Source organism: Fragaria vesca, linkage group LG2, assembly GCF_000184155.1.
Source record: "Fragaria vesca subsp. vesca linkage group LG2, FraVesHawaii_1.0, whole genome shotgun sequence".
Taxonomy (NCBI): Eukaryota; Viridiplantae; Streptophyta; class Magnoliopsida; order Rosales; family Rosaceae; genus Fragaria; species Fragaria vesca.
The window spans coordinates 5,860,929-5,876,441 of NC_020492.1; the positions used below are offsets into that span (position 1 = coordinate 5,860,929).

The 15,513-nt window shown below is 38.1% G+C and overlaps 1 protein-coding gene and 1 pseudogene across 1 annotated transcript; one reads left to right on the forward strand and one right to left on the reverse strand.

Annotated features, from left to right (window-relative positions):
- The window catches only part of LOC101294238, a 5,630-nt pseudogene extending 5,106 nt beyond the window's left edge, over nt 1-524 (reverse strand).
- A 4,523-nt stretch (nt 525-5,047) lies between these two features.
- Nucleotides 5,048-12,599, forward strand: LOC101303864 (poly [ADP-ribose] polymerase 1-like). The gene is made up of 20 exons (XM_004289870.1): nt 5,048-5,197; nt 5,716-5,765; nt 5,862-6,063; nt 6,897-7,062; nt 7,155-7,485; nt 7,889-8,084; nt 8,168-8,323; nt 8,433-8,493; nt 8,618-8,681; nt 8,771-9,022; nt 9,515-9,752; nt 9,845-9,957; nt 10,123-10,199; nt 10,316-10,473; nt 10,688-10,879; nt 10,995-11,103; nt 11,264-11,346; nt 11,491-11,628; nt 11,755-11,937; nt 12,207-12,599. The coding sequence occupies exons 1-20, from the start codon at nt 5,048-5,050 to the stop codon at nt 12,252-12,254; spliced, it is 2,967 nt and encodes a 988-aa protein (XP_004289918.1). The 3' UTR covers nt 12,255-12,599.
- The last annotated feature ends 2,914 nt before the right edge of the window (nt 12,600-15,513 follow it).

Consider the following 15,513-nt stretch of genomic DNA (forward strand, 5'->3'; position numbering starts at 1 on the left):
GACAGGATTAGGTCCACCGGGAGGGGTTGCACCCTTCTGCTTCGACTCCGTCAAACCGGAAAGTTTGGTCTTCGTCGAGTAGTTTTCAGTAGTAGTGTGGCCTACAAAGTTCCTTTGGTTAATGGTTGAAGTAGGATGACCGTTAGGGGAGCCGGACTAGGGCTGTTGGTGACAGGATTAGGTCCACCGGGAGGGGTTGGATCCTTCTGCTTCGACTCCGTCAACCCGGAAAGTTTGCTCTTAGTCGAGTAGTTTTCAGTAGTAGTGTGGCCTGCAAAGTTCCTTTGGTTAATGGTTGAAGCAGGATGACCGTTAGGGGGAGCAGGACTAGGGTTGTTGGTGACAGGATTATGTCCACTGGGAGGGGTAGGACCCTTCTTCGACTCCGTCGTACCGGAAAGTCTGTTTTTCATCGTCCAGTTTTCATTGTCGTCCAGCAACACCCTACCAGCCTCCGACAAGTGCACGCTTATGAGAAATAGCAGTAGCATTGAAGCAACTCCTATAACATTAAGAACACCCATGATGATGAAATTGTGCTGTAAAACTTGGAAGATCGCTTGCTAGCAAAGATTAAGATACAATTGAAGGATATGTGAAGATGAGGTGAGTTATATCACTTAACATATATTGGTATTTATACTCAGTTACTCACCAACATATATGCATCCATGCATGGGTTTCAACCTTGTTTCATACGTTAAACGTGGTCTAAGTAGCATTCAACTATTGGAAAAGTACTAAGCTTAAGCCGTGCGTACGTTTTGGGCATACAGGCAAGAGAAGGAAAAACTACGTACTGTAAAACACTTCCAAGAAAGTGTTAGATAGTAACAATGTTATCGAGCTTGTTCGTATTTTCTGTCCTTGTTTTGTTTTCCCATTTATGCCTGACTGCCTTCTAACGATGATTTGAATTTCGAAATAGTGTATAACGGAGATAAGTTTCCACTCCAATGAGACGCTAAACTTCAGTCATCTCTATTTTATGGTCTGATGAACTTGGGTCATCACCATCAGATACGTAGCAGGTTAATTACACAAATAAACATGAATTGAATAAGCTTCTTGTGTCAAAGTAGTAGGATATTGTCGTGTACGTAAAACAGTAAAAGGTTAGCATACACCAACCATTTCAAACATTCAACATTCAGACCCTCCCACACGCTTCAAAAGCTAGATCAGTCCAAAACTGCGCAGCAATAAGCAGATCGTGTGTGTCAAGTAAATGAAATTCATGAACAGGTGAGTCAAATATATATATATACACACACACACACATATGCTCGTTTCTGTAGCTAGTAATTAAAAAACAACTCAACCCTTTTACATTAGCTAGCTGTAATTAAGGGTGCAAACATTCTAGCGTACAATATTGATATAATTCTTTTTCAGGTCCTGCTTCAGCAAATTGGTCATTGTTTTCTTGTTCTTTTTCAATCGATGTGAGGCTTACTTGACTTGGTTTTCGTGAATATCTCACTTATGCTAATTTCTAACAGAATCCGAAAAACTTCATATCTTCATTATCGTTATTTATGATTACAAACATAAATGGTTTAGATTTAGCAAATTTTATTCGTCAATTGATTTGATCGATCATCAGCTCAGTTCCTTCATGATTTTCAGATTGGCTAAAATTATGTGATCGACTTATATATGGAGACATGAATTGCATGTAAGTGAATTCCATCAGATATATACTAATATAATATCACACGCACGATTAATTCCATGCAAAAAATGGAGTTGAAGAAAAACCAGGTTAGAGGATGTGAAATAAAACAATGAACAACGAGCATGATTTTCAAAATACATGCATTTTGAAACACCAATACCATTTTCTTGTGTGACCCGTTCAAATTTTGACTTCTTAACAAAATCGCTGATGGCAGTCAAAACAACGAATAGCTACACAAATATTTGAAATATTCCAGTCATCGTCGTCGATCGTGTTTTACAATTCCTACTCCTTCATTTTGATTCATATATAAACCCCTCAACCCCCTCCATCTACATATTCATTCAATTCATTCAATCTTTTCATTTTCTCTTCCACACAGAAAAGCAAAAGACCTGAAGCAATAAGTTTTTGTTTGCCCAGAAACGAGATGAAGTTTTCCATGAAACTGGTGTTGGTGGCCGCAGTGGTTGTTCTTATGAACACGGGGTCAAATGAGGCCTGCAGAGTCTTAAACAAAGATGTCCTGCAGAGGGGTGCTGCAGTTAAGTTTCCCCAGCTCCCTTTGGTTATCAATCAAATAGTGGAGACGACTATAGTCCGATCACCCAGTGCTGGTCCTAATGAGGGGGCAACGTTTATCTCATCCTCATCAACTGGAAAGGGACTGCACGATGTTTCGGACGGAGGGATCTACATTCCCTCGATTATCCGCCAGAGATTGCAGAAAGGTCCTGTGCCCTCTGGTGGTAATAAGGGCACTAACAAACCTTGAAGTTCATAGTTCGCGGAAGTTAATTAGGTCGACTTTTCTTGAATAAGTTGTTCAAGCTGTAAAAGTACGTTATGAGCTTCAACAAATTTATTTGTATACAGATTAATTGGACAGGATCGATATGCAAGACCCAGTACTGAAGAAATTAACTTTTTCTTAGCTAGGGCATGCTAAGTATACTCCTGTATATATATCATGCATGCATAACTTGTCTGTAATTACGGATCAGTAGAATTAATGATTCTCTTAAGTACTCTCTCTCTCTCTGGAAGATCTCATATCATATCTTGATTATGGTGATTTCTGTGAGATGTTATGAATTTGAGTAAACTTCATCTATTATCAATCGGTTTTAGTTGTGAATATTAGATTACTCTTTAGCAAACAACCGTGGCTTCCCTATTTATTTAATTTTCTGATCAATGAGCCAAGCAGCCACATATATAACCTTCCTAAAGAGCCATAATTTGCGATAATCGGATCATCGACATGTTTGCCACTTCATCAAGGTGCATAATGAAAATCATATACCCAAGAAAATCATCTTTGTAAAGTTGAAAATCGTATACCCAAGGTGTTCTAATCGGATCATCGACATGAAAAACCTGAAAATCTAAGATGTCCATCCACCCTCAGGTTTTTATAGCGCTAGAATGTAAAGTTGAAGCCTAGCTTGCTCAGATCAGAACCAGCAATTGGCACCTAAATTGGCACCTAAAGAAAAAGAAAGACTTGTTTCATCTACCAAAGACGAACGGATTGCAGTTGAGATAGCATTGTTAGTTCCCTCCAATACTTCTAAATTCCAATCAAGCAACACACAAATGTACGTGAGCAAAGAGTAATAATTGATTTTTTTTTCCAAGTGAATATGGAAAGGTGAATACTCAAGTGTAAACTGTAAACAAACTTTTAAACGACAGAAAGCCAATTATTCTATTTTTCATTTTGGCTGAGTGCCATATTCATGATTGTATGCACGCAGGGCATATGCTCATACTTTTCACAAGAGCGTCGTGTTGTATTGTAACATAACATGGATGATGGACAGACACGCATCAGTACTGAAATCTGAAATAACAAAATTTATAGGCAATCCATGGTCATGATTCACGAACATGAAGCTAGTACTTAAGCTGATGAACTTCATAACTGCTACTTGACGAATGGCAATACCAAATTTTACAGAAAATACAACTTCGTAAGTACTATATATAAAGGTAAAACGTACCCAAGATGTTTTACTAATGTTTACTGGTAGAAACTATTACATGATGCTTACTGGTAGAAACTATTACTGAGAAATGACAAGAGCAGACTGTGCAGGAGCACTTGAGCATAGAACACTCTTGAAAGGACTAGTATACGTATGGAACGTTACCGGGGAGGTTTCGGATATTGTAATGGGGAGGTGCCTCTGCATAAACTACTGCTTAAAATTAGTATTCAAAAGATTTCTTCTTAAATGGAAGACATGATGCAAAAACCAAAAGAATCTAGCTTCTGCCCTGAATCAAGATACCTAATAGATCCAAGGATCGATGTCGACTCAATCCATACTGAGCTTCTGGTTTGTGTGTAGATGACCAAAGTGTATCACCTCTCAGAATTTACAATGGATCCTGAGCCTGTCGTGTCTCAGAGGCTCAGAGCTGTGAATCGAAGTTGCTCTAAGCATGCTGGAATATGAAGGATCAGGCAAACTAAAGCATATATCAAATTGAAGTACTGTGGAAATCAAAGTCTGTCTTATTATTTGCAGTACCTCTTCATGCAAGCTCCTCAAGTGCAATAGATATCAACAGTGCTTTACTTGGTGAAGTGCCATGCATACTATTCAAGCTTTGATTCGAACATCCATGAAGCTAGTACAAGCTCAAAGTTGGGGAGAAATGGAAGAAAGTCTAGACTCAAGAAACACAATTGTTTGCGTCATTTGAATTAAGTACCATATTACAACCCACATGCTCATTGCTTGTCACATTTACAATTGATTTGGGTAACCTGCACCAAATATGAATCAGATACCATACATCTTATATGTGCACGTCTCAACTTAGTAGTTATAGAGCTCAAAATTTTATGATAGTGTAGACGCTCACCTCCACCCTCACCACCCCCATCCGGCAACTCCACTAGTCCACCTCTAGCAACGCTGCCAGCCTGCCACCTCTAGCGACATCACCCAACCAACTCCGATGAAAGAGAACTTTTGGTTTAAAGTCATTAAACTCGGAAGTATTGCATAGCTTTTTGGGAAAGCACCAAAGATCATGCAAGATTTGGAGTTAGTTATAACTCAGATTCGGCAATGTATGTCTAAACCGTTACATGATTATTGTTAGATAATGCTCTACGTTTTCTTTAGAGGTAAAATACCAAATTTAGAAGTTTAAATAAATAAAAAAATAAAGTTTGTCGGGCCGGGTCGGGTGTAAAGAGGAGGGTACAGAAAACGAGAGAGAGAGAGAGAGAGAGCCGTGGAGCTCCGAATGTCAGTAAAAGAGAAGAAGGTATTTCATTCCCACTGTCTGTGACTTCATCACTTCTCTCTCACTCGAGAAAGCAAAGAAAGAACGAGTCTGCTGAGAATGGCGGACCCTCAGAATCAGAAGCCATGGAAGGTCGAGTACGCCAAGTCGTCACGATCGTCATGCAAAACTTGCAGAAGCCCCATTGAGAAAGAGAACCTCCGCTTCGGCAAGATGGTTCAGGCCACCCAATTCGACGGCTTCATACCTGTATGCCCCTCTCTCTCTCTCTCTCCTACTCATCTCTTTCCGTTACTCATTTTCACTGTTCAAGAACCGCAGAAAGTTCTGAACTTGTTGTGCGTTCATTGTGGTTTTTACTTGTTCATACAATTCCGGCCAAACCATCAACAATTACTTTGAAAAGATAGATAATGTGTTGATTTTAATTCATATCAAATTAGGGTTTGGGGTTTCTTTGTGTATTTCTGCTGCATTTTGCATTGATCATGGTTTTTTGTTGGTAAAAATTAAAACTTTGGGCAAATTGATTGGGTGTGCTTGTTGCTAGCAAATTTGTGTAGATGAATGCTCCGGGTTATGTAGCTTCAGAATCTAATCAATAATTGGTTCTGAAAATATGAAGCATAAAAAGAAAGAATTGTTTCATCTATCATACATGACTGGATTGTACTTTTGTTTCCTTATTCGTCTCTTTCTGGTCTGTTACCTGCATTTGGGGAAATACCGGTGTGTATATAATGATTGTTGGTTGATTTTGTTTTCAGATGTGGAACCATGCCAGTTGCATAATGAAGAAGGCGAAGCAGATAAAATCGTATGTGTGTTTTTTTTTATATTTGTTATAATATGTACCAGTGAGTTAAGTGGATGGTTGTAGTGATTAACTGCTATGCCTTTGTCTTGCATTTAGAACTGATGATATTGAAGGCCTTGAGCTGCTCCGGTGGGAGGATCAGAAGAAAATTAGAGATTATGTACAAAGTGGTGCATCAGCGGGTCCTGCTGGACCATCATCGGATACAAAAACTACAAGCAAGGCCAGTGGTATTGAAGTTTCACAAACTTCTCGGGCTACTTGCAGGCTCTGCAGCCAAAGGATTTTAAAAGGGGAGGTTGGTAACTAGTAAAAGTAACTACAGTTCTCCATTTTTCTCTGTTCAGTAAGTAGTCTTTTGCATTAGTTGGGACCTTTTCCAGTCCCAGGATGTCATGAATAAACATCCTTGGGTCTATTAGGTATCTTGATACAGGGCAGAAGCTAGATTTCTTTTGGCCCCTGCATCATCTATTTAAGAAGATATCTATAAGCCAAAAGTAGCTTTTAAGTGTTGATAACGATAAACGCCTTCTTTTTGTGCACAATATTTGTTTACTTGTAATTGAAAATGTTCTTTCATCTATTTGAGTTTCTCACAAGGATGAAGTAAATGGTCAATATGCTTGTAAGTGTAGGTTTGCTGTAGTTGTTTGTCTGAGAGGCTGAGAAGAAGCATTGCTTGAAGGGCATCGTATTGCCTTAGTGATGTCTTCTCATGGTCAGGCTTTTGTCCCTCTTGTAGACTAGTAAGTCGTGTCTAGAGGACTTTATTGGTTTGTGATGAAATGACCTTTAAGAAGGATCCCCTGGGCTGTCTTCTGTAGTTCCCCAGTGCTCCTCTAATTAGGTAGCTGCATGTATGAAAAACAAGCATAAACTCTCTCCATCTCAAGATACCAGCCAAATTATCTTCCAAAGACCCACCCCCCGACCCACCCGTCTTTTATTTTTCATACTTGTTGTAGTAATGAAGTAGGGGGCCACTACTGTCCAACCACACTGACAACATATTTCTGTGATAGTGTGGCAAGTTTCATCTTAAGTTCATTTCAAATGTGTCTTCATCATCATTGTATTTCCCGGTTCTCCTTAATTTGTCATAAGATGTTGTCTACTCTCCATTTATAGGTTCGTATATCAACAAAGCTTGAAGGTCAAGGAGCTAGGGGGTTAGCATGGCACCATGCCAAGTGTTTCATGGAATCATCACCATCTACCCAGGTGGAGAAGCTGTCTGGATGGGAGACTATCTCAGTTTCTGATCAGGCAGCTGTTTCTGCCTTGCTTAAGGATGGTATATACTTCAGTTCGTTTTTTTAGTTGTTTCTACTCAGTAGTTACCTCTATTCTTCTGTTTTTCAGTTGTTATTTTTAATCTGATAGTAGTCATCCTTTCAGGCAAAAAAGTTGAGGCACAAGAGAGTAAAGAGATCCCGCCACAGTCAACTTCTAAGGCTGGCACTAAACGAAGGAAAGAGGGGGATGGTGACGATCAGAAGTCAAAAGTTTCTAAGTCGGAAGGTGATGTGTCAACAAGCAGGGATGTGTCTGTTAGTAATGCTACTGAAGTGGAGATCAAAATGGAGGTGCAAACTAAAGAGCTGTGGGCTCTGAAGGATGATCTCAAAAAGCATGTGACAACTGTAGAGATGCGTAAAATGCTTGAAGCCAATGCTCAGAGTTCAACAGGATCAGAGCTTGATTTGCGTGACCTCTGGTAATATACTGTAGTCTTGTCCGAGTGTGGAAATTGCTAACATTACTTTAGTTGAATTTTTCAAGTTATTTTTTGTTCTCTTTTTATTTCTTTGCATTTTTTATTTTAAAAATATATTTGATTTTAATATGGTTTAGTTTATTTTCATGTATTAACTTCTTACAATTTTATTTGCCTTTAATCTGGTTTTGGCAATAAATATTTTGTTTTGTAGTGGATTAGTTGTTCAGTGCAATCTATTTAAAATCTTGTTACTTGGAGTTTGTCACAATGGAAAACCTCTTGTTTTCTTTTCTACCAAAGTTGGTTTATCAATTAGTTGTTATGACTTGATCACTATCGATCTCTATGTGGATCACTAGTTTTTTCACCTCATGAGCTCTTTATTGTTATACTTGTTCAGCGCTGATGGAATGATGTTTGGAGCACTTAGTAAATGCCCACTCTGTTCTGGTCATCTTCACTATTCTGGAGCCATGTACAGGTGTCATGGGTTCCTGACTGCATGGACCAAGTGTTCTTACTCCACTCAAGAACCTGAACGTCTTAAAGGGAAGTGGAAAGTCCCAGAAGATACAGAGAATCAATTTCTGCAAAAGGTATTTAGCTACTACTCGTTTCATGTAGCTTATTTAGTTTGATAGTCATCCAAATTATGACTTGATTTTTTTCTATTTTCCAGTGGTTTAAATCACAGAAGGTTGGCAAACCTGCACGAATACTGCCACCACCATCATCTAACTGTCCTGGAGGTCAGGCTTTGAACGGCCAACCTCAGTCTAGTGCAAGCTTGGCTGATTTGAAAGTTTCTTTTCGTGGATTACCAAAAGAATCCATGGCATGATCTGCTTCCCTTTCTATTTGTCTTTATTTATTTCTTGTCTGTAAGAGTTCTCATTTAACTGCAGTTTCAGTTCTGTATATTTAATTCATCAGTGATTTTGCAGGAAAAGTGGAATAAAGATATAGAGGGTGTAACTGGATCCGTTCATGCCAAGATAAAAAAAGGCATGTGATTGTCCCTGATTGAGTTTTGATTTAATGTCCTGCCTTGTTTGCGATAGGAGGGTCGATCTGTATTAGCTTAAAGATGCATCATGTTGCTTATAATTGCTTAAAAATGAAAATGCAGATACTAATTGCTTAGTTGTGGGTGGAGAACCGGATGCTAAAGATGCTGAGATCAAAAAAGCAAGGTTTGGATGCTGTCAAATCACTCTCTTGACTCTTGAGTATTTTCGCCTTTTTTATTTTTTTGTTTGAGCAAGATGTGTTCCATTTGCAGGAGGATGAAAATACCAATTGTTAGGGAGGATTATTTGGTCGAATGCTTTAAGAGAAAGAAGAAGCTTCCATTTGATCTTTACAAAGTTGAAGCTGTTGGTGAAACCTCTAGCATGGTCACTGTCAAAGTGAAAGGCCGAAGTGCCGTTCATGAATCTTCTGGATTGCAAGATACAGGTCACATTCTTGAGGATGGAAAAAGCATTTATAATACGACTTTAAGTATGTCTGATTTATCAACCGGTGTTAATAGGTACGTCTGTAACATTACAGCTTTCTTGTTTACCAATTTTTGTGGAAATTATGTGTTACTCATTTCCTGTATTTATGTTGCTAGTATCTTTTCTTTCCTTGGATACCCATGCAAGGCCAACATGGGTTCATTAAAAATGTCTGAGATATACTGGTCTTAAAAGTTTGGGATATAAGGACATGGATTGAAGTTGTCACTTAAGTTTGTAGTTCGGTTGGGATGAAAGCATTATTCTACTTATAAAAATAAAAAGAATAAAAGGAAGAACAAGGAAAACATTAACTGTAGAGAGTTTTAGATTGACAATAGGGAAACTGTGGAAGTGAAACTTTTTTCTGTTTTCTGTTTGTTTTTGATTTAATAAGAAATCGTCGTCTCTACGTTGACATTTCAAGTCCTGATTAGTGCATATTATCTTTCATTTTAAATTGTTATGTTTTGTTTTAACTCTCTCTCTGTCTCTCTTTTTCTCTGTCTCTTTTCTATGTGAAGTTATTACATCCTCCAAATTATACAAGATGATAAAAGTTCAGAGTGCCATGTGTTCCGTAAATGGGGACGAGTGGGGAATGACAAAATTGGAGGAACCAAACTGGACCAGATGTCAAAATATGATGCCATATCTGATTTTAAACGTTTGTTTCTTGAGAAGACTGGCAACTCATGGGAAGCATGGGAGCAAAAACAAGATTTTCAGAAGCAACCTGGCAAATTCTTTCCACTGGATATTGTAGTGCTTATTCTTTCATTTCTTTATTTTATTTCTGAAAGATATATTACTAATCCTTGTCATAAGTTTAATTAATTTTTTTGAACTTGTAGGATTATGGTGTTAACAAAGAGGTCTCAAAGAAAAATCAGAACAACGCACCCAGCAAACTGCCTCCTCAGTTAGCAGAATTGATGAAGATGCTCTTCAATGTTGAAACATACAGGTAATTGAACTTTATATGATATTATGATTTGTTCGCAGTCCCCTCCCCCCTTCCCCCAGTCTAGTATAAACTTGTATGATGTGTCTATATACACATACATAATATAATCATATATGTACATATCTGTGTGTTTGGGACTATGAGACTAAGCCTCAAGTTTTGCAGAGCTGCCATGATGGAATTTGAGATAAATATGTCAGAAATGCCACTTGGAAAACTGAGTAAAAGCAATATCCAAAAGGGTAAGCACTGAAAACAACATCTTTTAATTTGCTGCACAGCTCAATACTTTTACACTGTTCATTTCACATTTAATTTGCATAGTAAATCATTACAGCTTTCTTCCAATAATATGCAGGGTTTGAGGCATTAACGGAAATACAGAATCTATTAAAGAGTGATGGTGCCTCTTCCATTAAAGATAGCTTGATTGTAGATGCAAGCAATCGATTTTTCACTGTGATCCCTTCCATACATCCACATATTATTAGGGATGAGGATGACTTTAAGTCAAAGGTATATGAGCTGTGTGTGCTTACAACTTTCGTGTTATCTTGAATTCTCAAGCCTTCCCTTAAATTGTAGTATTATAAGTTTTGATGTACTTTATTGAGGGTTTGCTGTTGGTCTCCCCCTGATAAGCATTTAGGTTGCAACTGATTTCCAAAAGTTAGCATAGTTTACATGCAAGGCTTAAGAGGTTAATATGGCTTATATTTTCTCATGGCAGTTGAAAATGCTAGAAGCTCTCCAGGACATTGAAATTGCTTCCAGATTAGTCGGTTTTGATGCTGATAGTGATGACTCACTAGATGAGAAGTATAAGAAGCTCCGGTGTTGTATGAATCCACTTCCCCACGATAGTGAAGATTATCAGTTGATTGAAAAGTATCTTCTTACTACTCATGCCCCTACACATACGGTGGGTTTGCATTTTGATACTCTTAAGCATATTGTCTTGGTGAAAATGTTTAATACAGTATAAATTGTTGTCAATTCATTTATGTAAATCTTGTTCTGGCATCTGATGAGATCAGGATTGGAGTCTTGAACTTGAAGAAGTTTTTTCACTTGAAAGGGAAGGGGAATTTGATAAATACGCTCCCTACCGGAAAACGCTTAAAAACAGAATGCTGCTTTGGCATGGTAAGTTGCACTACCCGTGAACTTTATGGAATGAAGTTTTGCTGCAGTGAGATGAGAATGGCTATTGTACTTTGCAATTATTTTACAAGGTGCACAGAAATCTGTTGATAAATATATTAGGATGCAGAATCATGAATAATAGTGATTATCTTTTTCTCAGGTTCTCGGTTTACGAATTTTGTGGGTATACTTAGCCAAGGACTAAGAATAGCTCCTCCTGAAGCTCCAGCTACTGGTTATATGGTTTGTTGTCTCCGTTTATGTACATATCTGTATATAACTATGTATATATGTATTAATGTTTACATATCTCTGTCTTTACACACATGGTTACACTGTTTGATCAACTTTTCTCGAAAGTAAAAGTATAAGCATTTTGGCTTGCAGTTTGGCAAGGGGATTTACTTTGCTGACCTTGTCAGTAAGAGTGCTCAGTATTGCTATACAGATAAGAAAAATCCTGTGGGCCTCATGCTTTTAAGTGAAGTTGCCCTGGGAGAGATCCATGAGCTCAAGAAGGCCACGGTGAGCTAATTTGCATCCCCATTTTGGCCTGTGTGTGTGTGTGTGTGACCTATGTAAAAACTAAAAAGAGACTTTCATTACGTCTTTTTCCGTTTAACTTCTCTTATGCATTCTACTGTCATTCAGTATATGGATAAACCTCCCAAGGGAAAGCACTCCACAAAGGGACTTGGCAAGAAAAAACCTGAGGAGTCGGACTACGTAAAATGGAGGGATGATGTTACTGTGCCGTGTGGCAAACCAGTGGACTCACATGTCAGGGCGTCTGAGCTGATGTATAATGAGTATATTGTTTATGATACAGCTCAAGTAAGTTCTGCACTCTTCTTGTTCTTACGTAGGGAAAAGTGGCAGTTGTTTACTTTACATGTTTATAAGCTTTTGACTTGAATTACTTGTTTGCTAGTAATACTAAAAGCGGCAGCTACATTATTGGGTAATAGATGGTATACATTGATAATTCGGCTTAAGAGTGTATGATTAGGGTTTTTATTCTTAGAGCTGCTTTAAATAACTGGATATCAGCCTTTTGCCAAGTTTTGGCACACTACTAATTTTAGAGGTTGTTCTCTGAACAGGTTAAGATGCAGTTTTTATTGAAGGTGAAGTTTCATCACAAGAGATGAGGGAGGCATATGGCTGGATGTCAGTATTTTGGTCTAGTGTACAGTGGAGGTGGGGTGGCCAGAAACTCACAACGACTCTCTTCGGGTTCTTATAACTTTGTCGATAAGATCTATTTTGGGGACTGCTAGTGATCTTATAGCTTCTGGCATTGTAAAGAGTAGTGATGATCCAGGAAGGACAGTATTAGATTAACTTGAACTGGTTTTGTAAGCCACTTCAGCTGATAAACTTTTGTCAGCAAAAGTTGTGACCATTTTTTTGTTAGACCACTTCTACCAACCAACTTTTGGTGGCAAAACTGGGTCCTATTCTTCTTATGCCACTTCTACCGACGAGATTTCATGAATATAATTTGTGTTGCTCAACTCCTATATGAACTTTCATCGGCAAAAATTGTTCCCTAATTCTGTAAAACCACTTGTACTGAGTCCTAATTCTCAAGCCACTTCGACCAAAATTTTCTCTTAAGTCGAAAGTAGCATCCTAAATTTATAAGCCACTTGATACCAGCAAACTTTCATTGCCAAAAGATGTCCCTTAAATTTGTTAAGCCACCACAACAGATGCACATAAATTTGTCAAGTCACTACTACTGACGAGCGTACTGTCGGAATAGACTTGTAGTTTGTTAATCTGATTTTGCTGATGAATGTTTGGTCAAAGAAAGTAATCTTCTGATTTTAGTAAGCCACTTCTACCGATCGATTATTGGACGTGTGTGTCAGTGTCAGTTTCTACACTTGCAGCATCAGTGCGTACACAATCTTGGCACGTTTACTTATTTGAAATGTAATTCATAAAAAATGAGAGATGAAAGAAACGAGGGACGGAATGAAATAGTATGTGAAGATTTCAATTTCATTGAGTTGTTTACTTACTACATGAAATTGGAATGGAACTAATTACGATTGATGTTATTTACTTACAATAAAGAATTAGAATTAAACTGGTATCATTACTAAACTAACCTTTGAAAAAAGTATGGGAATTATGTAATTAATATCATTTCCAAACCCACCTCCCCCGTTGGTATTACAAATCTGGGTTATTAAGGAATCAATTCCAGGTTTAGAGGTGGGACCCACACAATTCTTATTCCACCATGAGCAAGTAAACACATGAATTTCATTATCCCGTAATCATTCTCACACATCTGAATTCCATTCCAGGTAAGTAAACGTGTCATCTATATATCTATAGCAAGAATCGAAGGTAACCATCTTGCAAGTAATTAACTTGACCTAAGAGGTCTGGGAGACTGGAACCTAAAAATATATCTGGGATTTCTTATATGGAAACCAGCACCAGTTTGAATCCAAAGTCGTGGTCTTCTTGTGTCCTAATAAATTTGCAATGCCATTACGCATGAGAAATCTTTTGCCATTACGCCTGAGAGATCTTTTGTAACCGATCTTCGATATGGGGATCTTGAAGTTGGCTTGCATGTGTGCCATGTGTTTGGATGATGATCTTCATTAATTGACTCCAAATAATCTCTGCTCGCGTCACAGTAAAATGGATTCTTGATAGCTAGTTTTCGTTTTAGGTTTAAATAATTTTCCATCCAGCATCATTCACAGTTATATTTGCTTGGTGCAGAAGAGCTTGACAATGAAGCTGCATGCCTGCATGTGCAAGCAAAGCCACAGCTGAGATAAGAAGTATGACATGGGAATGTGGCTTCTGCTACAAGCAGCCATTCTTCTTTGTTAAGATGACGAAGCTCCTCATGCAGTTGTGCCCCTGACCCTTCTTTTTTATATAAGATCTTCCCCCAGTGCCACTCTCTATTCTCTACAGCTGGTTCTGCAGCACATGATCAAGGCATTGCGCTTTCCCCTTTTGCACAACTGGGTCATGTACTTCTTTAGTAAAATGGGGATTGCTTGGTAGGTTTTGGTTTTCCAAGATTAAGAAATGGAGGAGTAGTTTCTGGTTGAGGGTATAGTGATAGTGGTGAGTGAAGCAACAGGGTTTGCATTTAATCAGTGATGGGGTGAGACGTGAGAGTTTCTGAAAACGATGGCATTGTTCAAACCACTTTGGACTATCAGAGTTGTTTGAGTTTTGTCTGAAAGTGTTGAATGAAGCATAACGCACGAGGACAAAGCTTCACCAACTTCATCACCAATTTAAAGCCATTCTTTGACTACCCAATTCCCAAAACAGAGCAAGCAGGACTTCCAAATTTTTCTTCACCAAGTTATCCCAAGTTGGAGTGTTCCTTGTGAACTTGAACATGTCTCGCCCCTGTTAGACAATTGAGCTTAGGTGGTTGTATGGATCTTAATCAAGAGGTTAATCAAAAAGTCTATTCACATGGAGAAGCTAAACATACTTATTTAAGACATAACAATATATAGTTAGGTGTACCCTGTTTTTATACAAGTAAAATTCAAAATTAGATGTTAATTTGATGAGCCTAATGTAAATTTCATGTAAATATTCGATCCGCCAATCACGATATTCATACTTTTGAAGTATGCATTTTAAGTATGTTGGCATGCGCGTAGTATAGGAATACTTTCGAAAACTCTCAGTTGCATTGATAAGTCAGAAATATCGTAGATGGTCACTACATCAAACTCTAAAACATAGATATTTATCCGGTTAAATTTGGTTGCATCAAATTTGATATTAAGAGCCAATTAAAACCACAATAAAGGGTAGAGCTCAGGGTTTTAAAACTCTTGATTATTAATGAACTTTAAACACTGTAAACCCTAATTTTCTTCTTTTCGATTAGCTCATGGTAACTGAATCATTAATCATTGTCGGTACAATAACACTGGGAAGTGGCAAGTAGAAGTAAATCCCAAGTCCACAAATTCCACAAAGCGACAAAGTGCAGCAGTTCCCAGGTGCGGCGTTCGGCGGAAAGAAAATATAAACACCACTATTCAAACCCTAAAAATCAAACTTGCCACATTTAAAAAATGTCTAATCAAAACCCAGTAGCCAGTTAATCATCCACGCACTGCAAAACCCCCCAATTCTATAATAAGTTTCAAAGCCAACTTAGAAGAAAAGTAAGACCCAATATTGCATCAACCATTTTAAAATGTCTCCTTAGAACCCTGCACACAAACCTTCCATGTCTCCCTTCCCCTTCCCAATTCTTATAAGACCCCCCCTTTATATGTGCTCATTCCCCCCACTTTCTTCTCCATTTACCCCAAGCTTCATTTGTGCACCATTTCCTAGTGCACCCGTGTGCCTATTCAGTATTTTTTTTTATCTCTCCCTCATTCTCTCTCT

Coding starts and splice junctions, on each gene's coding strand:
- LOC101303864 (XM_004289870.1), top strand. CDS start 5,048: ATGGCGGACCCTCAGAATCAGAAGCCATGGAAGGTCGAGTACGCCAAG. Junction 8,324..8,432: donor GATTACCAAAAGAATCCATG/GCATGATCTGCT, acceptor GTGATTTTGCAG/GAAAAGTGGAATAAAGATAT. Junction 10,474..10,687: donor AGGATGACTTTAAGTCAAAG/GTATATGAGCTG, acceptor TTCTCATGGCAG/TTGAAAATGCTAGAAGCTCT.